This window comes from Rhinolophus sinicus, linkage group LG10 (assembly GCF_036562045.2).
Source record: "Rhinolophus sinicus isolate RSC01 linkage group LG10, ASM3656204v1, whole genome shotgun sequence".
Lineage (NCBI taxonomy): Eukaryota > Metazoa > Chordata > Mammalia > Chiroptera > Rhinolophidae > Rhinolophus > Rhinolophus sinicus.
The window spans coordinates 4,271,026-4,294,590 of record NC_133759.1 but is presented as its reverse complement, the minus strand read 5'-3'; the positions used below and the strand labels follow the sequence as shown (position 1 = coordinate 4,294,590).

Below are 23,565 nucleotides of genomic sequence, written 5' to 3'. Positions count from 1 at the left end.
TAAGATCTGTTGAACTAACATGTTTCCTGTGACGAGATGCACAAATAACTACTTGGTTAGAAACATAGCTGCACACATGTAAGGTGTTAAACTGCATTAGCACTTACAACATGTATGCAATAGACAAATTAAGGGCCTAATAAAAGTCATTCCAATCCTGACACTGAACTTTAGCATTTTCAAGAGGTCATAAAGCTTGGAATTGAAATCATACTTTAAAAAAATACGTAAGTAAATAAACCTACAAAAAAAGAAAGAAAAAGAAAAAAACCACGCAGAGCAACACGTCATGAATTTTCAAGCGAGGCAGGCTGCTCACTCCAGGAAGGTCACCAACTTACCTCTGAATTTCTTGGGTGGATTGTTCAGGTCTCCAGCTTCTGGCTGCACAACACAGCGATCATCGACCAGCCTGCACAGATGACAAAGGTAAACACACCATCAAGACAAGTCTAAGAAAATAAAACCCTAAGCACTAGGCCAAAATCAAACACCCAGGGCACTTCCTGGGCAAAGCTTCGCCTGCCATGCTCTCCTGCCGGGGCGGTTTCCACTATTCGGTCTGTGCAGGAACCTGAGCCGAATCCCACAGCCCTGGGTCCCGCTCCTGCAATGGCTACCCTGAGCTGCTGTTTTCTGCGGCCCATTCCCCACATCCACGACGGATCTGAGTGCGGCATGCAACAGTGCCCACGTAGGCAGGCACAGCGAGGGGCAGTGCACTCAGTGAATGGTAGTGAGGGGCCCACTGTGCCAGGCCCGGCATGAGGGTGAATAAGAGCCAGGCCCCTGCCCTGAGGGGAGCCACAAAAGTCAACTGACAGGAGGATATAACCAAAGGGCTGTAAGAGAAGGAAGAACAGAACACAGCCAGGAACTAACTGAGGCCACTGGAGAGGCTGCTGGCAGAAGAGGTCACGTTGGAACTACCGGAAGTTCACAGCGAGGTGGGAGGAGGCAGGAGAGGGGGCCCTGCAGGCAGAGGGAATGCAAGTGCAAGTGCGTGGAAAGGTCTTCGGAGCATTAAAAGCAACCAGTGGGGAAAGTGCCAAAAACTAGAAATAAGTAACCAGCGCAGAATTATGCAATGCCCCAGTAGTTCAAGCCCTTCCTGACCAGGCTAACGCAGACGTCTCTGGGTCCCCGAGAGGGCAGCGTGGCCCGTGGCCCAAGTGTTTCTGCACAAATCAAGAGCAGAACGTGCACACACCATGCCGCACTCAGCCCCTGGGATGCTGACACAGTAGTGTCACCAGGTCTGCCGTACCACCTGAAGGCTGAGGAGGGGAAGGGCTGCCGGGAACCCAGTGCAGGGCCGGGTTCCTTGTCATCAAGTTCTCCAATGAGGAGGAAGGAAGGGGTAGGAGGAAGGGCCCAGGTGAGGTGAGAAGACAAAGGAGCTGGAGCTGGCACGCTGCCACCTAGCAGCAGCACGATGGGGACTCTGCCTCTTCACCCCCCAGGTCTCCAGGCTTCTCCAGTACGGAGATGTTCCTCAGACTGTTTCTAGACTACATGGGTTCCAGACCCCACCATCCCCCGGCCGACTGAGGCCGTGACCCAGGGGCCACCGGATGCTGCCTGAGCATCACACGCGAGTTCTAAGCTCAGCGCGTCCGTGAAGCCCTGGGGGGTAATGGCCACCTGTGGAAAAGGACCGGGCAGGGAGCTGGGGCCGCGTTCCACAAAAACTGGGGTCACTCATCAGCACCCACACTGGTGCTCCATAAATGTGGACAATAGCAAAAGGAGAAAGATGGTCAAACGGAATTTTCCAAATCTATTTTTACACCAGTTATCCTCAAATTTTACATGCAGGGAACCAAGGGAAGAAAGCACTCATCTGAAGGAAGTATTAGAGCCCAAAATCCAAGAAGTTGCCACCTCACGTAAAGCAAAAAGGGGGGCATCTGACCACTAATTTATAATATTTGAGGAAGACTCTCTTATAAAGAATTTATGCCTCATAGGTTTTCTAAGAATGAATCTTCTAGAAAAAGAGGACTTAGGGGAAAGAAGGCACCAAGATTTCAGGGGCTGGCAGGGGGCTTGGTAACTGTTGGAAGTGAGGCTGGGTGGCTGCAAGGGCGGTCGCACCACTCACAGAAATCGGGGCCACAGAGGGAAGGTGAGGCCTCAGGTGAGGCTGAGGATTAACAGGGCGTCCAGGTCAGAGGTGTGGGCAGACAGGGCTGAGGGTGGGCGGGAAAGCTGGGGACGGGCTCTGGGCACTGACAGAGCACTGGTCTTGGAGTCCCGAGTCTTCGTGGCTGTGAAACCTTGGGCAGGTGACCGCACCTCTCTGATGCCCCGAGGTTTCGCCTTGAGCAGCGATACAACAGTCCTCACTGCCAGGCCTGTTTGGGGGCCCAAGGGGTGATGTTCGTACAGCACAGACAGTGCTGGGGGCGCCCGCGGGACTCCTGCCAGTGGTGCCCACTGCCGACTGTCTTTCTAGAAAAGAGGAGGAGGATGCAGGAGTCTCCTGTGAGCGATGGGACAGGGAAGGAGTCGGCCAAGAGGAGGAAAGGCACAAGCAGGGGACAAGTAGCAGGAGGCCGCTTGGCCAAAAGCCAAACGGTCAATTGCGAAGGGTGGGTCTCTAGCGTCGAGACGTTAGGAAAAGATACGGTGACAAACAGTCGCTGGATTTGGGGAGCAGGCAGTCGTGGATGACTTCTTTCTATCGGACGACTTTTGAAAACGAAATTGTTCCACAGCGAGGTCCCACTGAGCTATAATTCTGGGGCTGATATTATTTGCTCCTTCAGGCTGGCGTCACCTGAATGCTGGCCTGCAGATATACTCCCTCTGCACCAACTCCAGAGAACAAGCATGCTGTAAGTACCGTGATGGCCAACAGGACGGTCTGGCTGCTGTGAGCAGCAGGGGCCTGGGGAAGCTGCCGGCCGCCTTCCCCCATTTATCTGAGACCAGCTCCTGCCCAATACGACAATGCCACCCAGGGCCCGACACTCCTTTCTCCCCCGGGACAATACGCCCGTGCCTGACATGCTGGGGTTCACCACCTTGATGCTCTGCTTCTCTGCCTTTGGAGCTACTGCACGTCTCATTTTCTCTTCTGGCGACAGGAGGAGGAGAAGGGAGGAGGCAATCAAACGAGCACATTGTGGAAGATATTTATACTGTTACAAGGTGGATAAAAACTGAAGAAAGCACAGAAGAGCAAAAACCCGATTCACAGAACTTTGTGCCATTTGTAACTTTCAAGTGCAATTTCAAGTAGGAAATTTCCACTTCAAAGCAAGATAAGCCCTGGAGAGACTGGTCTTGGCCTATAATACAAGCAAGTCACCCTTTGACGGCAGAGCGCTTGTGAAGCTCAAAAGCACTTCTTTGGGTCTGCAGATATCAATCTTAAATTTTATCCCACATGCTTAGCACTTTCCCCCTTCCAAATGAAGGAAGAAAATAATAAATTCTGAATTAACATGGGATTTGGTATTCATGACTCCAACCGCCCCTGGAAAAGCCAAGCAAAAGGGTAACATGCTTATCTTAGAAAAATCAGTTTTTCAGTTGATGTTTTGAGGTCTTAAATCCAGACATACAAGAAATCAGGTGTTCTTACCCCAAGGTGCTAATAAATCCATTTGTCGATCCCTCTGCATACAGAGAACAAATGTCTCCAATATGTAGGAAACTAGACATCTTGTCAGACATCTTTCTCGAAAATCCTAGACAAAGTAAAATATGCAACGTTATTAGGAGGAAAGAAATGCTCAGAAGAGGGGAAAAAAAGTCACTGAGAGTGGGCTTGGCTTAGCTCAGCTCAATTTTCCAAAGCGCCCTACTTGAAAGTCAAATTTCAATGAGTGTGACAGGCAGGCAATTAAATGAGCCAAGAGAGGACATATGCAGCCCCAGCTCCCCCCACATATTACTTTCAGGCTATTCCAAGCACAATGACACTTGCTTCTAACAACCACACCCAAATCCCATCCTGCTAGTTGAGGACCCTCGTATTAAACACGATATAGACTATAAAGACGGCAGGACGCGTGCCCAGAACCTGCAGCCATTAGGAGTTGGAAAGTCTGACTTATGAAACACTAACATGTTCAATCAGAAGGAAACATCTGGGTCTGGAGGTGTGTTTCAGGGGGAGAAGGGGGCTCCCCTGAGTGCAAAAGCAGCAATGTGAACTTTGTCAAAGGAAACCTAGTAACAAATACCACCAGGCGCTGGCAGCCTTTAAGAATCCCCCAAACTGGACCACGCTCTTCCCAAGTGCCATCTCAACGTCTTTCCTTCTCATCCTTCACCAAGACACACGTGTGGAGGGAGAAAGGCCCTTAGCCCTCGTTCAAACCCTTCCCGAAGCAAGTTAGAATAGTAAGGCTCGGGGGTCAGAACCCGAGTCAGCAGTGCACAGAACTAGTTAGGGGCAGTCCTAGAAAAGGCGGGTAGGTCCCAGGACCTCTCTACACATACCAGCCATCGTTACACACACACTCCAACAAAAATATTAATATCAACCTGACCCAGGATTGGGAGCCAATTATGAAAAGCTAAACTGACATTGGAAACACAAGCTCAGTTCCATGGGAAGCGTGTGCTGGTGTGGACTGCAGGTGACTCCCCATCGTTGCTGCAGGCACCTGCAGTGTAGACGTGCCGGGTAACCCAGGCCTTCCCAGAGCTCTCCTGCAAACCCAGACTCCCTGAAGCATCGCTTCTCATCTCTTCACCCAAGTTCCCCTGCCAGAAACCATCCACGCAGCAGAGCCTAAGAGCTGCAATGGCGGGGAAAGGCTTCACTCCTGAAATTGCTTTCTGGGGGCCAAGTTGTCTTTCCGGAAGTAGCATGCAGCACAGGCAGCATGAAGGTTCTGGAAACACCTCTCCTGCCTTAGCAGGAGTGCCGGGCTCTGAACACAGACCGGTAAAGAACCGCAGTTCACTGCGTGTGAGAAGGGCAAGGAGAAAAGGGTTTACCCCCTGACACAACCCAGATATTGCAGGGGAAACAGAGCAGTTCACTGAACATGAACCTGACAACACTGAAAACACACACGCTCAAAGCAAAGTCCCAGCCTCTTGAGACACTGGGGAAGGACGCACATAGAATGTGCAGAGGGCACGTGCCAAGTACCACTTCCCAGGTCCAAGTCTACTGTCAGGTCACTGCTTCCTAAGTGGACATTCTATGCCTAAAGGCAACCAATGCTTTAAACAACACCCAAAAAGCTGCACAAACGAAAACCATCCAGGACCATTCCCATCACCCTTATGTGCGTGTATTTCAAAGCCTTAGCAGAAAGGGGCAGGAAGCCAGCGTACTTTTCAGGCTGGTTATTGGAAAACAAGTTCTGTTTGAATTTGGGGTCAGATCCAACTCGTATGTGCACACCGGGCTCCCAGGAGGATGCTGGAGAGCGGCTGGTGGGAGGAGAGCAGACATGTGCTCGGCCAAGAGGGCAGAGGGCTTGTCCAGTGCAACCACCTCGCTTGGACTTGACCTTCGAATGCGCGTTTTGCCTCCTCGGAGGCCAGGCCAGGACAGCGCAGAGTGACCATGTTTTCTGAACTCTCCTCGCCACCTGGTTACCTGGCCGGAAGATGCCAGGCCCTAAATGGAAGACGTGGCCCCAACTCAGTGCTCTGGAGTAAGCAAGCAGGAGGTCCCCAGCGTTGCGTGCAGCTGGTAACTGGGACAGACATGTGGACGCTGGGTTTCTCCAGCATGGTCCTGCATTATGAGCGTTTCTAATAATAACGACGGCAAACAGCCACCGAGCATTCTCATGCCCCCCGCTGTGCTGAGGGCTTTACCAACATTGTCTGACTGAATCCACATGGCCACAGCACGAGGCAGACACTGCCGTTAGTCCCATTTCACTGCGGGGGAAACCGAGGCACAGAGAGGGGAAGACACCTGAGTCGTGTGTAATTAACAAGCAGGAAGGCCAGGGTCATAACCCAGGTCCACGTGGCTCTCAGCAGAGCTTGTCATCAACCCTGATCCCGGAACATGTGTTAAAATGCAGACGTTACCTATTGCCTATCAGCCCCCCCAGCCCACCTGCCTCCATTTCTCATCTGTAACACGGGGCTAATCCTCACTGCAAGGGGCTGTGGCGGCAAACAGATGAAACAGTGCAGGAAAAGTGCCTGCTCAGGGGCTGGCAGGCCTTCACTGCTCAGTTTTCATTATGTTGTAATAGGATGAAGTGCAATTCTGGGAGGTTTTTAGGGCTTCAAAATTTAAACTCAGTAGAGAAAAGGATCTCCTGTATAAAACATCAACTAGGTACCGGAGCAAATGAACTCCTGTGTGATCCATGACATGTTTTGCTTTAGGGACAATAATGGCCCTCCCTTAATTCACCTGTCGAGAAAAAGCTGAACTACACGGAATTACACTCGACTCCCAACCACAGAGCATCATGGCTTTTCCAGCAACATAGACTCACAGAGTAACTGGGAGGAACCCTGTACAGCACGCAGTCCAATCCCCTGCCCACATCTCCTACGGAAGGTCACGGCTTCTGCTCAAACACCTGGCAATGGGGCCTGTGCCAGGCTCAGAAGACACTGCAGCCTCCTCCATGCCCCCACCAGGGCAGTGCCTCCCAGCACTTTTGCTCCCCTGGCGCTCAAAGGCCTCTGAGTAGTGAATGTGCACTCATTTCTCCTTCAGACGCTGCTTCTGTTTGCAGAGCAAAGCGTCACCACCTCCCCGGTCCACACCCCAGGCCAGGGCAGGCAGGAGCAGAGGCGCCAGTGGCAGAGGGCCAGGGGTCCAAGCCCAGCTCAGCTACCTTTTCGCTGGAGGACTTCAGGCCAGTTCCCTAACTTCCCTAGGCCTTGCTTTCCCGTCTGTAAATGGGGATCACAGAGCAGCTCCCTCGGCAGCTGCTCCTGAGGTTCAGGAAGGTCATGGTTACAAAGCACTCAGCAAAGTACAAAGCTGTCACTAGAGCCTGTCACCTCCCACCAGCGCTGACAGCCAATGGGCCTCCCTCAGAAGGGTCCTGGGGTGGCTTGATCACGGCAGAGGCGGCAGCTCTCGGTGAAATGCTCGCGCACAGGAGGCTGTGGAGGCCTCAGCAGCAGGTCACTGTCCCCTGAAACTGCTCCCTGAGCAATGTGTAAAGAAAAGGGACATTTGATTTCCATTCTTAAAGTTGGGAATAAAAACACAAACTCAGAGACCTCCTTGGAGAACAGAACTGGAGGTGCTGGTCTTCCACATCTGTGGGCTCGAAGCCTGTCATGCCCTTGACCTTTCTACACCTTGTCGGCCAACTCGTCCACTCTACTGTCTCCAGGGACTTTTCCATGCGGGGGATCCCCAATCTGCAGCTCACGGCAGCAGCTGGGGGGATTCAGCTCCCGGATGCCCACAGCATGTCAGAGCAGCAGGAGCGCCCCTGCCTGCGCAGCCTGCGTCTCCGCCCCCATGCCCGCCTCCTCCCCAACGCCTGGGGGCCCCTCCGTGCCCCTCTCTCCTTACCCGCCACAGGGCCTTTGTACATGCAGTCACCACCCGCGGCCTAGGACACACGCAGCCCTGCCCCAGCCGGGACCTGTTTGCACACCTCGTATTCTCCTCAGCGACGCTTAGCACCTGGGAGGTGCTCCGCGTATTCAGCAAATACGTGAGGAAGAGGTCTAACTGAGCCTGAACGCTTACTGATTTTAAACTTTACTGTCTCTTGACTCTTCCGATTCTGTTTAACTCTTGCCTCCCCCCAAATCTCAACCAGTATCACTTCTCAGCTGGGCCCCACAAAGCCTTCCTAGTCACCTCTCCGAAACCATCTGTCCCCTCAACCCCCTCTACGCACAGGCAGTAGCATCTTTTAGAAACATCAGTCAGACTGCGGGGTTCCTCTGCTTCACATCTCCTCGGGCGCTTCCGGTCTAGTGCCTCCACCCTCCCTCCTCACCTCTCTGTTCCCTCCCCACTACCCTTTACACTTTAGCCATAAGGAACTTTTCCCAGATCCCCCAATGTGCGGTGTGCCTGGCCCCCGGGGCCTTTGCACAGGCCTTCCCTGCTGCCTGGCATGGGGACTCCCAGTCCTTTACAGTTCCAGCTTGATGCCACCACCTCCAGGAAGCCCTCTTGGACTCACCAAATCTGGGTTACAGGTCCCCAGCATTTCTCCGTGCAGCACCCACTCACCCCAGCTGAGCCCACTGCCACTGTCCTAAAGCTGCTCGTTCACTTGTCTGCTTGTTGCCTCGTCTTCACCACCAGACTGTGACCCATGAGGCAGATAATCTAATTCTTCCCCATTGCGTCCCAGTCCCTAGTCTGGTACCCAGGACTTGACAAGCGGACAAATTAGTGATCAATGAAACTGTAGTGTCATCTTATCTGTTGCCTAAAAGAATGTCAATTGTTCTTTAGGTGACTCTCTTCCTAAAACTAATTCAAGCCAAGTTTATCCTGTAGGATCAAGGGTAGAGAACAGAGGCCAGCCGGCCGTTCAGTAGATTTCTATGAGAGATTTGGGAGCCCAAAACAACACTTCTGACTTCTGTTCCTGGCAAGTAGCCCTCCCCCACCGCCATCCCCTTTGCGTCCCAAAAGGCTGGTGACAGACTCAGAACACCTGGGTTCAAAGTCCAGCGTCATCAACTACCAGCTGCGTGTTCTTCGGCAACTAGGATAACTGCTCAGAACTTCAGCTCCCTCATCTGTTAAAAAAGGGGGAGAAAGGGTGAAGGGGGGGCAGCCCTTCCTATCTGTCAGGGTCATTGCGAGGGGCAAACCAAGCCGTCCACACGGGGCAGGCACAACATCCAGCCCTCATTCAATGCTCATTTTTGCTTTCAAATGGAACTGAAATAGTTCCCTTTTCCTCCTTCCAAGTCTGCACTCGCTTCTGCCCATAACTTGTGATTCTTCTACTTGGTAAGTAAAAAGCTTTTCTTACGTTGCCAGCACTGCGGGAGACCCATCCGAATAAGGAAGGTCCCAGAAAGGGTGAAATCCCCTGGAACCTGTGAGGGGATGATGCTCACGGCTTTCGGCCCCCAAACTCACAACACCCAAGACATTCAGACCTCAGCTCCACCCCCGCTTCTTCTAGCATCAAACCAGGCCCCCGCTGGGAGGGTGGGGGCGGCAACCTCTTCAAAGGCCTCACAATTCAATATTTAGAGCCTCTTCCACCTGGTGCTAAGGCAGCCTGGGCACAACCTCACTGGGAACCAAGTATGTGCGTTTCATTTTAAGCAGCTCAGCATAGGTTTTAGATTTTTTTTCTTTTGGCTAAAAGCTTTGACTGTGGCAGAAAACTCACTTATTATAATTTTTTTCCATCTATTTCTCCCGCACACGCTTAACTAATTGCATTATATTCATTTTTCTAAAAAAAAAAAAAAAAAAAAAAAAAAAATTCTTGACTTACGCCTACACACAATGCAGAATTTAAAAGTTAGCAACTCCTGAAATGAGACTGAATTAGAACACTTTCCTTAACCAAGAAGCCACCTAAGTATCACTCAGGGTGGAAGGACCTGGGAGGACACCCAACGTCTTACTTTCCTCCAGTGAATGGACCCCAAAACCACAGCCCCACCAACACTGCCCTTAAATTGGGCTCTTCCAGCCCCTGGTACCAGGAACAAAGGACCCCGGCCACACCTGCCCCCAGGGCACCACTCATTTCCTGCTGTGCAAACTCCCGTGTGTGTCCCCACCCAACTACCTTCACTTTAACCGTTTATATAGGGCACCAAAGACACACGCAAAACACTCCCAACAGGCTGGGCTTTGTAACACTTGACCTTCCTTCAACACTCAGGTTGTCTGTTTAAGTGGGGTCATCCACTATTTTCAAAATTATTTTCAGGTGGACAAAACAATGTAACAGACATTACACCCCTCAAAAGTGATAACCCCCCTTCCCAATCCACTACCCCTCTGACATCCTGTACAGCTGTTACCGTTCCAATGACGCTATTCCCTGTGCTGTGCTCCACCTCCCGTGACTACACATGTATTAAATTATAGTTGACGGTCCCTATTCAGCTTCAGGTGTACAGTGCAATGGCCAGGCGTCTACACTGTCCATGAAGTGCGGTCATCCACTTCTAACAGCTTCTACCCTGATGCTCTGACACCAGTGTGACAGAGCCTGAGAGCAGTAAGGCTTCGAGACCAGGTCATGTCTAACATAGGACAGCAGTTCATCTGAGGTCAAAAGCTACAGGAGACCCAAGTAAGGGCTGTCGAGTACCAGCTACAGTGGGACTGGCCTCTGCAGCTCCTGTTCTCAGGGCGAGGAGCCTGGGCTCTGTGATTTTTCATGCCCCCGAGCTGCAACCTTCTGGATGCTGGGAGAAAACGCCGGACATTAGACAGCACCACTAGCCTGCAGTCCTCAGCGTCCCCTTTCAATTCAGGAGGCGCTTTCGATGGGAAGCAGTTTTGTTTTGCACAAACAGCTTACGTGCATCCCTGTGTGTACACTTTTGAACAGAAAGGTGTGACGCAACACCCAGACCTTGGGATATTCAATTGCATCCTGCCACGTGCGCCCTCAACGTCTCCTCCTCTCGGACGTCCCATGCCACCACCCAAACTTTCCAAATGGCCAAGCGACCCTATAACGTCAGTGGTTCTCAGTGGTCCCCTCAGGGCCTCCCTGGGGTTCTGGGGAGTCTTTCAGAGGATCGGCAACGTCAAACCACTTCCATAACAGCGGGCACACTCTGCCTTGCCACTCAGTCTCTCGTGCGCAGAGCCGAGTTTTGCAGAGCATGTGACATGTGATGTCAGAAGAGACTGATGGCCGAGCAGATATGTGACATGTGACTCCAGCTGTCATCTAGTAAGCCAGATCTTAAAGCAATTCGCCAAAAAAAGGGAAAAAAGAAAAAAGGAAAACAATGCCACTCTTCTCACTGAACTGTTTCAGAAAATGTAGTTATTGTTCAGAAAAGATATGAACTGCGTTAACATGGGAGTGGTTTTTTGTTTTCTGTTTCATTTTCCCAGCGTTAATTTCTGATACAATAAATTGTTATATCTCACATCAGCAGAAGTTCATTTGTAAGTCCTCATGTAAAGAGCTTCTGAGACCCAAGAGCTTGGAAAATGCAGCTATAAATTTTCTTTAAGATTCGCTTGTGCTCTGGCTGTGCTTAGGATTCGTACTGTATAAATATGAGAAACCGGATGGAACAGGAGTAAAATGCAAAACATACAATGGAACAGCCAGGGCTTTAGACGACCCGATTTGAAACCGAAATCCTCCTTTTGACTCAACTCATTTAGTGAGCACCTACTATGTGCTGCTCCTACTCCAGGTGGGGGATGTAGGTCTACAGAAGCCAGTCGAGGTCTCACAGCACCGCCATTCTAGTGAGGGCAGAGAGGCAGCAAACAAAGAAGCAAAACGAACAGCTAAGACGAGTCAGATAGTGACAAACACTGTGAAGAGAACCAAACTGGGTGGCATGACTGGGTGACAAGTTCCCTTGGGCTGGTCGGAGAGAACAAGTTGAGACATTTAAGCAAAGACCTGAATGTGAGGACAGAGGCAGCCATGCAAAAAAAAAGAAAAAAATTCAGGCGGAAGAGCATCTCAGGCAGAGCAAACAGCTCGGGCAAAGGCCCAAGGGCAGAGAAGAGCTTGGCAAGTTTAGGAAACTGCCAGTCACGTCTGGACACCGACGGGAAAAGGAAGGAGCAGGACAGGTCAGAGAAGAGAGAAGCCGGGGGACAGTTTGCCTTGTATCCTAAGTGTGATGGGAAGTTCGTGACCTTGACCAAGTTCCTTCCTGTTTCTGGGCCTCAGTCTCCAATCTGCAGATTGGAGCCTGGAGAGCGAAACCTCGGAAGGTCGTGTTGAGGATTAAATGAGAAGAACATAACGGGCTTCCTTAGTGCACGGGAAGGAAAACACTCCTGTTTGCTGTTACTACTCTAATCGCTGTACTTTGTACTCTCTAACCCACTCTCACTAACCGTCTTAGGGCTTCCAGTCCTCCGAGGACCAGCCCTGTGGGCCGCCAAGTCCACGGGTAAGGGCGCGTAGCAAGGGACACGCTGTGGGGGGCCTTTATGTGAACGGGTCCATGCCGACTCCAGCAGGGCGTTCTCCCCGTTCCTAGTGGAGCCCAAAGCACTGCCAGGAGGAGGAGGGGTGACTGTGTCACACCGACGTAGCCCCCTCAGGGTTTACGTTCAGTCACCAAGTTTTGCCACCTGGCCCCACAGCACAATTCACCTGGAAAGTCATTCTTCCACTGAGAAAATGGAGCCGAAGGAAACCCATCAGCCTCCCCGGCTCTGCCTTGGCATAGCCACATTGCCTCCACCTCCTGAAAAACAAAGGGCTTCTGCCAGTCTTTCAGCACTGGTTTTATTGCTGCTTGCTTTCAAAACCATTTTTCAAAGAATAAAATCAAAAGGCTTCCTTTAAAGTGAGGCAGCAACCAGAAGGGCTTCTGCACGAAAACTTAAAAGCACGTGGAGATCCAAGAGGCCGCAGGCAGCTGGTCCCGCAGACAGGGCCTCAGGGGCCACGGCCACAGCTGTCACCCACACGAAAGGCATAGTCACTCACCATTAACTGTTAGGTCAAGCAGCCCCCAGTGGGCAGAGCGGGGCAAACCACAAGGGCTGTCAGAGGGAAAAGAGCTCGCCCAGAGAAAGGGAGCTGCTGGCCATGCTCGACCTGCTGGCTGGAGGCCACGGACGGAGCCCAGGGCTCCTTAAAATGCGCTGGCCCAGGTGCACGCGTGGTGGCATGGCTGCAAATACAGGTGCGAGCCCACCGCATTCTCACTTCACTCTCCAAGAGAAGGAAATAGGTTCTCTTTACAAGGGTTTCTGTCACTGGGGACGCTCACAGCTAATTCAGGAACTTCCCCTGAGCGAAGACTCTTCATGACGCCGTCCTTATTGTGAAACCAGGATATGCAGCACATTTTTGAGCTGGACCCCTGGCCAGCTGCTCCCCCCGCCCCCCCATACTCATTAGCCTTCTTGTCCCCTTAGTGGCTAATCAGATTGTCCTCGGAAACGCAGCGTGTCCCCATCAAAAGATAATTTATTCTACTGCGAAAAGCACTTCTCTCAGAGCCTAGAAAGTCACACATTCTGCTTTCGTTTTCAGCCAGTCCCAAAGGAAGTCACCGACACAGAAGCCTTGACTTGAGGCAGGGCCCTCCCTCTGCGACAAGCTCAGAAAGGGCACTGTAAGTGTGCAGGGCGGGTCTCCAGCTCAACTGTTGTTCCTTAGACAGACAGACAGACACACACACACACACACCCATACACACAGGCCTTTTCATAAACAGTGAATGACTTTTTCTTGAAGCAGGTACATTATCTACACAGTTTTTCCCCAGAAGCGATGTCAACACTGCCCTGTGCTCTGCGTCTCCTGGTCGCCGAGGCCAGCGTAAGGGACGCCAACCCAGAGCTCAGAGCTGGCAGTCGGGAAACTTGACTTTGGGTAGGTAGCGCTCACCTAGCCAAACTTCCTCATTTTATTGGCAGAAAAGCAAACAACAACAACAAAATAAACTGAGTGATTTCTTGGAGGTCACACAGCTAATGAGCGGCCCAAGACCAAAGGGCTCCAGAAACCAAGGCCAGTGCTTAGGGGGAGGGGAGGGTGTTTATTTTATTAAAAAGTTAAAGTCAGCACCAGCCTGAGGAGACACCCCTCTGCCCACAGCCTGAACCACAGGAAAACTAAACAAAATAAAACAGAGAAACCCCAGCAAATCAAGTTAGGTTAATATCCTCAGAGAGAGATAAAAGTCTCCCTAAGTCTGGGGAAATCACTCAGAGACAGTTTCTCAACCTCAGGGCTAATGACGTGGTGGCCCAGATAATTCTTTGTTGTGGGGACGCATCTTGTGTATGGAAGGGGGTGCTTAGCAGCACCCCTGCTCGCTACCTACTGGAGGCCAGCATCCCCGTCCTCCTCCGTTGTGACTACAGAAACGTCCCCAGACATTGCCATATGTCCCCCCTGGAGGTAAAAATCACCTCACGGGTTGAGAACCACTGTTCTAACAGGTTTTGTTTTGTTTTGGTCTCTAAGACCTCTGCAAACATGTATTATTCTACAACTTGGCAGCAAAGACCCAAAGCAGGTATTTTTACTTCTACAGAAGAGGAAACAGGCACACAGATGTCACATATTTTGCCTGTGCTCAAGAGGCAGGCAACGCGGGTCAGCAGGAGCCCCCTTGTGCGGTCGGGCGGGGCGATACAATTACAGCCTGAGAGCAACTTTGTTTCACAGCCTAATCCTCCCCTCCCTGCCTTTTATTAACAATCAACAATTTCCCAAGCAAAGTACCCTCCAGCCACGTCTAGAAAGCTATCAAAAGGAACTGTTTCATATATTTTAATATTGTCCCCACTTGGCTCTCCACCGCAAAAGGGGCTTTTCAAAGCAATATGCCAATTCAAGCAATATTTAATCAGGAGAGGGTACAAAAAATTAGCTTTGTCTGAGAAGCAGCCTACAGTCTTCAAGGGCAGGTAAAACACGTAGATAACTTCATTCAACAAATATTTTGTGAGCACTTACCATGTGTCAGATACTCTTGTGGGTTAAAAATCCAAAAGGGCCATTTGGAAAACAGATACAAAGTGCCCCGGAGTTCCAGATGACAAAGATTTTCAGGTATCAGGAAAGGCTTCTCAGGAGAGGAAGCGTTTGGGCTGGAATAGAAGGATCTGGCAAGGTAGACATAGGGGGTGGGGCAGGGCACAGCTCGCAGAAAGGACAACCCGTGCACAGGCAGAGAGGCAGAACGTGTGCACACACCAAGGCACATCAACGAATGTCTCTAAGTCTAGGTGTTGGATCAGCTTTTTCTGCTCAGAAACCTGTGCACGGAGATGTTTTAAGCTGTTTTTGCAAAACAAAATCACTTCCTAGATCAAGTGCCTCCTGAAATGCAAGAACACCGAGGAACTTGGAGACTAGTGATATTTTTTTGTACGCTCATCATTTTCTGATGAGGACCACTGTACAGAGCAGTCCAGGAGTTCAGGGTCAGAAAACACTAGAAAACCTACGTTCCCAAAGCGTCTGACGACAGCAGGTTCCAATGCAGTTTTATTTCTGTGTCCTTTCAACCCTAAGTGGATTTCACATGTAGCTTTTCATCTCTCATCTCTTTCTACCTCTATCCGAACAGCCAGTAAAACTATCCCCAAATGTAAGAACGTCAGAGAAATCTTGCCAGACCGTCTCTTTGCACCTCAGGTTGGCGATTTCACCAACCTTTTCACTTCACTGGAAAGGAGAGCACTGCTGGGGGGGAGTACAAAGCTGTTTCAACAGGTGAGAACCAGCCAGTAAAAAAGCAAGTAATCATAAAAATAAGACAAGTACTGAAGTGGCACATGGGCAAGCAGCCTCCAGTACAGGGCTTCTCATACTTTCACACGCATATGAATCCCCTGGGGATCTTACTGAAATGCAGGTTCTGATTCAGTGGGTTTGGGGTGAGGCCTGAGAGTCTGCATTGCTCTCAGGTCCCAGCTGAAGCCAGTGATTCTGGTCTGGTGACCACAGATGGAGTAGCAAGATGCAGGACGAAGATGCAGCAAGATGCAAACTTTGGACTGCAACCCACAGTAAGAAATACATTGAACTTACCGCCCAATGTTCACTGTGTGTGAGAGAGAGAGAATGAATGAGAGAGTTTACTACAATGTACATAGTTCTTTTTAAGTATCTGTGCAATATACTTTGTTATTTTCTATTCTACTTCATTAGTCACTGACCAAGACCCACTAAACTGATGTCACCACCTCTTAATGCGTTGCCACGAAGATTGAAAAGCCTGATTTAGAGCAAGAGTAACCCTCCTGGTGATCTGGGGAGTGCCCTGTCTTACTTAGCTCCAGGATGCTTAGGCAAACACTGAGACCAAATTGAAAAGTTCAATGTCCAGAATTCCTTTTAAAAAAGCAAGGATGTGTCAGTGGGTTTGGGAAAAGCTTTCATTTTCAGGTTTTAGGGAGGCAGCCAAAATGGGGAGACAAAGAAATGTGTCCCAAATGAAAGAACAGAACAAAGCTCCAGAAAAAAAATTAAACAAAATGGAGACAAGCAATCTAACAGATGCAGAGTTCCAAACACTGGTTATAAGCATGCTCAGTGATCTCAGGGAGCATTTCAACAGAGAGATATGAAACATAAAAATGGAGATAGAAAACAAAACAAAGAACCAGTCAAAAATAAAGAATACGGAAACTGAAATGAAGACCACACTACAGGGAATCACCAGATTAAATGAAGCAGAGGATCTAATCAGTGAGTTAGAAGGTAGCAGAAAACACCCAATCAGAGAAAAAGGAAAAAGAATCCAAAAAAATGAGGATAGTTTGAGGGCCCTCTGGGACAACTTCAAGGGCACCAACATTTACATTATAGGGGCACCAGGAGAAGAGAGAGAGAGCAAGGGACTGAGAACCTTTTTGAAGAAATAATGATGAAAAACTTCCCTAACCTGGTGAAGGAAATAGATATACAAATCCAGGAAGTGCAGAGTCTCAAACAAGATGAACTCAATGAGGCCCACACCAAGACACATCATAATTAACATGCCAAAGGTTAATGACAAAGACACATCATAATTAAAATGCCAAAGGTTAAAGACAAAGAGAGAACCTTAAAGCAGCAAAAGAAAGGCAGTTAGTTACCTACAAGGGAGCTCCCATAAGACTGCCAGCTGATTTTCCAACAGAAACTTTGCAGGCCAGAAGGGATTGGCAGGAAATATTCAAAGTGATGAGAAGTAACTAAGTAACCTACAACCAGGATTACTCTACCCAGCTCAGCTATGGTTTTGAATCAAATAAATTGTAAATAGCTGCTCAGACAAGAAAAACACTAATGGAGTCCATCACCACCAAACCAGTATTACAACGAATCTTAGAGGCACGCCTTTAAGATGGGAAAAAAATAAAAAAATAGAAAAAGATGAAAATTATGAATAATAAAATGGCAAAAGCTACATATCTATCAACAATCCCTTTCAATGTACATGGATTAAATGCTCCAATGAAAAGACATAGGGTGACTGAATGGGTAAGAAACAAGACCCTTACATATACATGCTGCCTACAAGACATTCACTTCAGTTGGAAAGAACACAGACTGAAAGTAAAGGGAAGGTAAAAGACATTTCATGGAAATGGAAACAAAAAATAAAGCTGGGGTAGCACTATTTATATCAGACAAAACAGTCTTTAAAATAAAGGCTATAATAAGAGACAAAGAAGGACCCAGTAATCCCACTTCTGGGTATTTATCTGAAGAAACCCAAAACACTACTTCGAAGGGACCTGTGCATCCATATGTTCATTGCAGCATTACTTACAGTGGCCAGGATGTGGAGGCAACTTGGGTGTCTGTCAATGGGTGAATGGATAAAGAGGAGGTGGTACATATACATAATGGAGTATTATTTGGCCATAAGAAAAAATAAAATCTTTCCATCTGCAACAATATGGATGGACCTAGAGGGTCTTGTGCTGCATGGAGTAAGTCAGACAGACAAAGACAAATGCCATGCGATTTCACTTATATGTGGAACCTAAAGAACAAAATAAATGAACAAAACAGAAACTAACTCATAGGTAGATACAGAGAACATCTTGATAGTTGGCAAACAGGAGGGTATCTGGGGGGCTGGGTGAAAAAGGAGAAAGGATTAAGAAGTACAGATTGGTTGTAACAAAGTCACAGGAATGTAAAGTAAGCATAAGGAATACGGTCAATATTGTAATAGCTACGTATGGTGTCAGATGGGGACTAGATGTATCAGGGTGATCACTTCATAAGTTATATAAATGTCTAATCACTATGTTGTACACTAGAAACTAACATAACATTGTAAGTCAACTGTAATCGAAAAATAAAAATTTAAATGCCATGAGGTTTTAAGTTTTTGTCACTTTAATTTCTGTTTTCTTACCTGCATGATGAGAAGGACAATACCTGTCTGGCCCTGAGCGGAGGTCTCTACGTACCATTTCCTACACAAAAGAACTAGGGTTCCTTAGAGAAAAAGCTGAGTCCAGGTCTGGGACAAGAAATATATATAAGCCTGGAACCCCCCGTCACACTGAAAGCAAGAAAGCTACCGAAGACGACTGGGGTTGTGTCTTTTGAACCAACTTGAATAGTCTCTCTCTCTCACTCGCTGAGCAAAGATGGACAATTTGAACATAAATAAGGTGAGTACACAAAGTGAAACATATAAAATGTGTTTAAATCTATGAGTTCAGAATGATCCCAACAAAAAACATACATATTGGTCATTTTGGTGTTGGGTGTCTCAACAGTGGCACTGGTGATATTTGGGATAATTATGTGTGGTGGACGCCATGCAATGAGTTGTAGGCAGCTCAGCAGCCTCCTTGGCCTGTAACCATTGAATGTCATTAGCACCCTCGTTCCAAATGTGACAACCAAAAATGTCTCCAGATATTACCCAGTATCCCCCAGTTAAGAACGATTACCAGGGATCATGCTAGAGAATCAATTCCTTATTTTTGAAAACTAGTAAAATACAAAGAAGATTCAAGTACTGATCCTGTCTTTCTTATATGAACTACATCCCAGGGAACCAAAAACTAAGTGGAGAAAATTTCTTTTCATAAAACATCCCAGCTATAAATGAAGAAGGAAACATAGAGTGAGGACTTTTGCAACTACAAGTAAACTGACAGATCGCAGGAATGCGCAGCAGTGGTTACTAGTCCCACAGAAGACACAGCCAAACATATCATGTCATATACTCCCCTGAGTGAAGTTCACAAAATAGACTTGGGAAAACAAAAAAGAACCAGACTCTGATCAAGCTTCCAGCCTCCACATCTAACTGCCAAAGTGTGGTACATATAGGGGACAAAGGGACAAGTTCAACTACACCACCCTGATGCAGTTAGCCAAATCCAACTGTGGGAAAACACATCGCCCAGTTTCTTCAATGACCAAAAAAAAAAGCATGGAGAAAAAGAGGTGTAATAAAAAATAATAAAGACATATCAACCATTTATAATATATCGACCTTATTGGAATCCTAATTCAGAATGTTAAAGATGCATCTATAATGTGTAAATACACATATACGTATATATCAAGAAAGTGAGAACACAGACTTGATTAAAAAATGTTTTGCTTTTTCTTGAGATGGATAATAGTATTGTGATTAAGTTTTTTAAAACAGTCCCAACACTAGGGATACGGACTAAAACACAGATGAACCAGTATGTCTGGGACCTGCGTGCCTCAGCCAAGGTGAGAGGAGTGTGTCTGAGAAGACAGAGGAGCCAAGTACTGCAACCCCCGCGAGCGGTGAGGAGTCAAGAGGGGCCCGTGATACTCACATCTCTGCTAGTCCATGGTCCAGATTTTCTATAGTTGAGGTTCCCTTGCAAGTGCAAACAGAAAAGAGTGCCTGGCCCTCACTATCTCACGGGATTAAGTTACTTAGAAGAACAAATGAGAAATTTTATATTTAAATGATTACTAGGCTTTACCTCTGTAATAAGATAGCTAACCTTTGAGCAGTGCTTCTATTTAGTTCTCTTAAAAAAAAAAAAATTAAAAACCAGTATAAACCGAATGAGGAAACCTGGACTCTGTGATGGTGATGGAACCTCAATAACACTTTTTTTTACCCTAGTGATTCCATACACGTCACCACTCACATGAAACCCCATCAAACGTACGGCCACCTTTGGAAAAATGAAGATGCACCTGTCTACGTAACATGAAAAAATGCTCAAGATACAGAGTGCAAACGGCAAGGTACCAAACAGGAGGTACTGCAGGCGTCCCTTTTTATGCAATATAAATATACACATTCTTTCAACATATGTGTGTATGGGGTGGGGGGTAGTCTGAAACCCTAATCTTGGATGGTGGGGTTGAGGGTGACCGATTTTGCTGCTTGTCTTTGTTTCCTAATGTTTTACTACAACTAAATATGCACATCTTGTGCAATAAGTAACAAAACGCATGTTTGTGAAAAGTTTGTACAAACGAAAGGGCCGCTTCAGTTATGGGGCAGCCCTTATCTTGAACTTCCTGTTCCCAAAGGTGACGCTCGGTAGCAGAGCCTGACTCCTCGTGTAACTCCTTGAAATAAGCCTGGACAGACTGCACAGTCAGAAGGTGTGTGTTGACGATAAACCCGCAAGAAGACCACTAGGTTCTTAGAATTTGCTGTCCGAACCAACTGTAGGTTCACCTGTTTATCAGAGGATTGCTTTCTGACTGAAGTGAATTATGATCCCAGGTAAGTCACATGTTTAACCAGACAGTCTAGAAATCTGGGTCTCAGCCCCCACCAAGTTCCAATCTGATATGTGATCGTGACGTCCTCACTGGTCTCTTCAGAGGACAACGTCGTCCCGTGAGGCTGAGCACAGCGAGAATTCTGTGCGAGTTGAGAACCCCTCGGGGAAATACATCGTTGCCAGCCTGCACAAACCTGGACGACCTGCCCTTGACTCCCTCCCCCTCCGCTGCAGGCCCCTGGCCTTCTCGCCCGCCCCAATGGGTCACTCCTGCTCCCAGCTCAGGGCCTCTGCACTTGCTGCCCTAGCCCTTTGGGACACCCTGTCCCCCACATATCTACTCGGTCAACCCCCTCAGCCCCCTCGGCACGTTAAAGGGCCCTTCCCTGGTCACCCCACCCCCACCCCCCGTGCTCCTTTATCCCTGTTACTCTGTTTTCTTCTTGTCATTGTTTTTTCTTTTTTTTGGTAGTAAAATATACATATGTAACATAAAATTTACCATTATAACCATTTTTAAGTGTACAGCTCAGTGGAATTAAGTACCTTCACACTGTTGTGCAACCATCACCACCATCCATTTCCAGAGCTTTTCCATCTTCCCAAAATAAAACTGTCCCCATTAAACAAACTCTCCATTTCACCTCCCTTCACCCCGACAACCACTCTTCTCTTCTGTCTACGGATGTGACTGCTCTGGGTCCTCTTATAAAAGGAATCACGCACTACTTGTCCTTTTGTGTCTGGCTGCTTTCACTTAGCGTGACGTCCTCAGGCTCCATCCATGTCATCGCACGTGTCAGAACCTTATTACTTTGTAAGGCTGAGTGACATTCCACTGTATGTGTACACGCTGTTTATGTCAGTAGACACCTGGGTACTTTCCATCTTTCGCCTGCCGTGAATCACGCTGCTATGAGCGTGAGTGAACCAGTACCTGACGGAGTCCCTGCTTTCAGTTCTTTGGGATGCACACACGCAGGTGGAAACGCTGCATCATCTGGAAATTCTGTGTTTCATTTTGTGGGGAGTCACCACATTGTTCTCACAGCAGTGACACTATTTTACCGCATGACGGTCCCAATTTCTCCCTCAACACTTATCTCCTGTTCCCCTTACGCCGCTGGGGTTTTCTCCATAGCATTTACGACTGTCTTACTACAATACCTCCTATGTGCACGGGCTGCCTCCTCCCAACTAGGAGTTGAGCCTCTTGGCCACAGGACTTTCACTGCTGGATCCCCGGCACCTGGAACGCACCTCGGCACAAAGTGGATGCTCAATGAAGGAAGAAACCCTTGGACCAAAACAACTCTGGCTCCTTGAATCGATTTATCACACTAAATGCCTTAAACTACGTCCAGCTGACATAGTTCAATGAGATGTAGCCAGGAGGTGATGGCTTCAGAGTCCTTCCAGCTCATGAGCAATAACCTCAGAACCACAGACACGATGACAACTGGCAGAAACCATAAAGATCCTGTCCGTCATGTCACTGGCTTCAAGCCTCAATTAACTTCATCAAAAGAGCCACGCAAACACTTCAAACAGCACAAGTGAGCTAAACAATTGGATGCACTTCCAGGGAATAAAGGGCCTGCGAACGCAATGTGTTTTATTTTAAAAGATCAAACCAACAGCAAACAAGATGGGACACTGGCCTTGTGCGGACTCCCTAATTAGATGGATCCATGGACAGCTTGACCTAGAAACCTAACTCCAGACCTACTTTTATTTATTTTTTTTCTGTTGTTCATATTTGGTGTTTGTTGTTTCACGTTGGTTTGTTTTTTAAGAGCTGCTTGTAAAGAAATGAGAGTTTCCATGAGATCATGATAAATGAGCAAAACAGCCATGTGATGTTTTTCTCTGGAAGTCAGTTGGTTCTACACCATTGGGTTAGAAGTTTCTTTCCTCTCTCTCACTTTAATACCTTGGTCTTCCTGAGTTGAAAATATTTTGAGGAAAAAGGCACCAGATGTGTCTTGTTGGGTTCATCTATTTCTTCTCCTCTAAGCAACCATTCTGTCCCTCATTCCTACAGAAAAGATGCCAATTCCCTCAGAGGCACCACTTTGTTGGCACTGTAACACCTTGTCACCCCAACAACTTCCACGGGGCTCAAAGGCCAGGTGTGATTCAGTGAGCGTGATGAACTTTCCCTGCCTGATAAGAAGGAGACCTTGACAGGATATTCTGTTCTGATTTGAATTTAGTCAAAGAGTGGGTCGTACTTTACACACACACATACACAAACACACACACACACGGAAAAAATGAAAAAGTGTTCTGCGCAACCGGCCACAACACACACTGAAGGGTATGTGAAAATATTTCGACATTTCACAGTTCAGACTCACTGCGATTTAAACTTTCAAGTTATTCAGGTGGCGGGAGGCCTGATTCCTTTAACCTGCTCAGATGCCTTGATTGAAATGATCAAGGTGTTTTTCAAGTATGAGCAGAACCTGAAGCTGAGCTCAGACAACGGTTCCTCGTGATTTGGTTTGGTTTCTTTTACTCTCATTCACGCTTTCAGCACACAGCTTTCCAAAACAAACTCAGAACAACCAACACCTCCTTAAATATCCACACTTAACCCCACACCTGTGGCTACATTGTTTGCTGCTTACATCAAGGTAAGTATTGTTCATTCATCATTGGTGGGACATACGCAAGAGTTATTTCATCAATAGCAATGCGCTTATTTTTCCTAGCTTCTCCCTCACCACCACCACCCAACTTAGGTGCATTTGTGGGCCCAGAAGAGTCCCCCAGCCTGTGGCTTTCATTGCGTACTAGCTACGAGGCAAGTGATTTCACTCTGCAGCTCAGCTTCCTCACCTGAGCCTGACTCCCAGGGCTTCTGTGATAGATGGCTCGGAACCTGACTTACAAGTACTTAATGTGTCACTATTATTACTTTCAGCAACCAGTTCTAGAAGAGTCTGTGGACCAGTTTCTCCTGGCCTGTTAGCTTACTCAGAAAAGGGAGACTAAACCCAGTCCTTGGACTTTTGAGTGCCCATGGAGCCATGTGAGTCACCAGAACTCCAAAAAGGAACTGGACCTCACACATCCAAATGCCTTCCAATCTACCCGCACTCCCGAGGATCTTATCAACAGGAAACAAAAGCACTCTACCACCATAATGAAGTGTCTGGCTTTTCTTTCCTAATTAGAAAAGCCCAAAGATTGTAGCCCAGGGAACAGCTAAATATTTAGAACGCTATAGAAGTTACTAAAAGCCAGCCCTCCTTTCCACCCCCCACCCTATTACCCTGTTG

The 23,565-nt window shown here is 48.0% G+C and overlaps 1 protein-coding gene across 1 annotated transcript in view; it reads right to left on the bottom strand.

The window, feature by feature from the left end:
• The window catches only part of ITPR1 (inositol 1,4,5-trisphosphate receptor type 1), a 293,300-nt gene that overhangs the window by 267,815 nt on the left and 1,920 nt on the right, over positions 1–23,565 (bottom strand). Inside the window, exons 3-4 of the mRNA XM_074312232.1 lie at positions 3,593–3,698; positions 342–412 (exon numbers count right to left, since the gene is read on the bottom strand). Coding sequence (XP_074168333.1) covers positions 342–412; positions 3,593–3,684 — 163 coding nt within the window. The 5' untranslated portion in view covers positions 3,685–3,698. The remainder of the gene's footprint in view (positions 1–341; positions 413–3,592; positions 3,699–23,565) is intronic.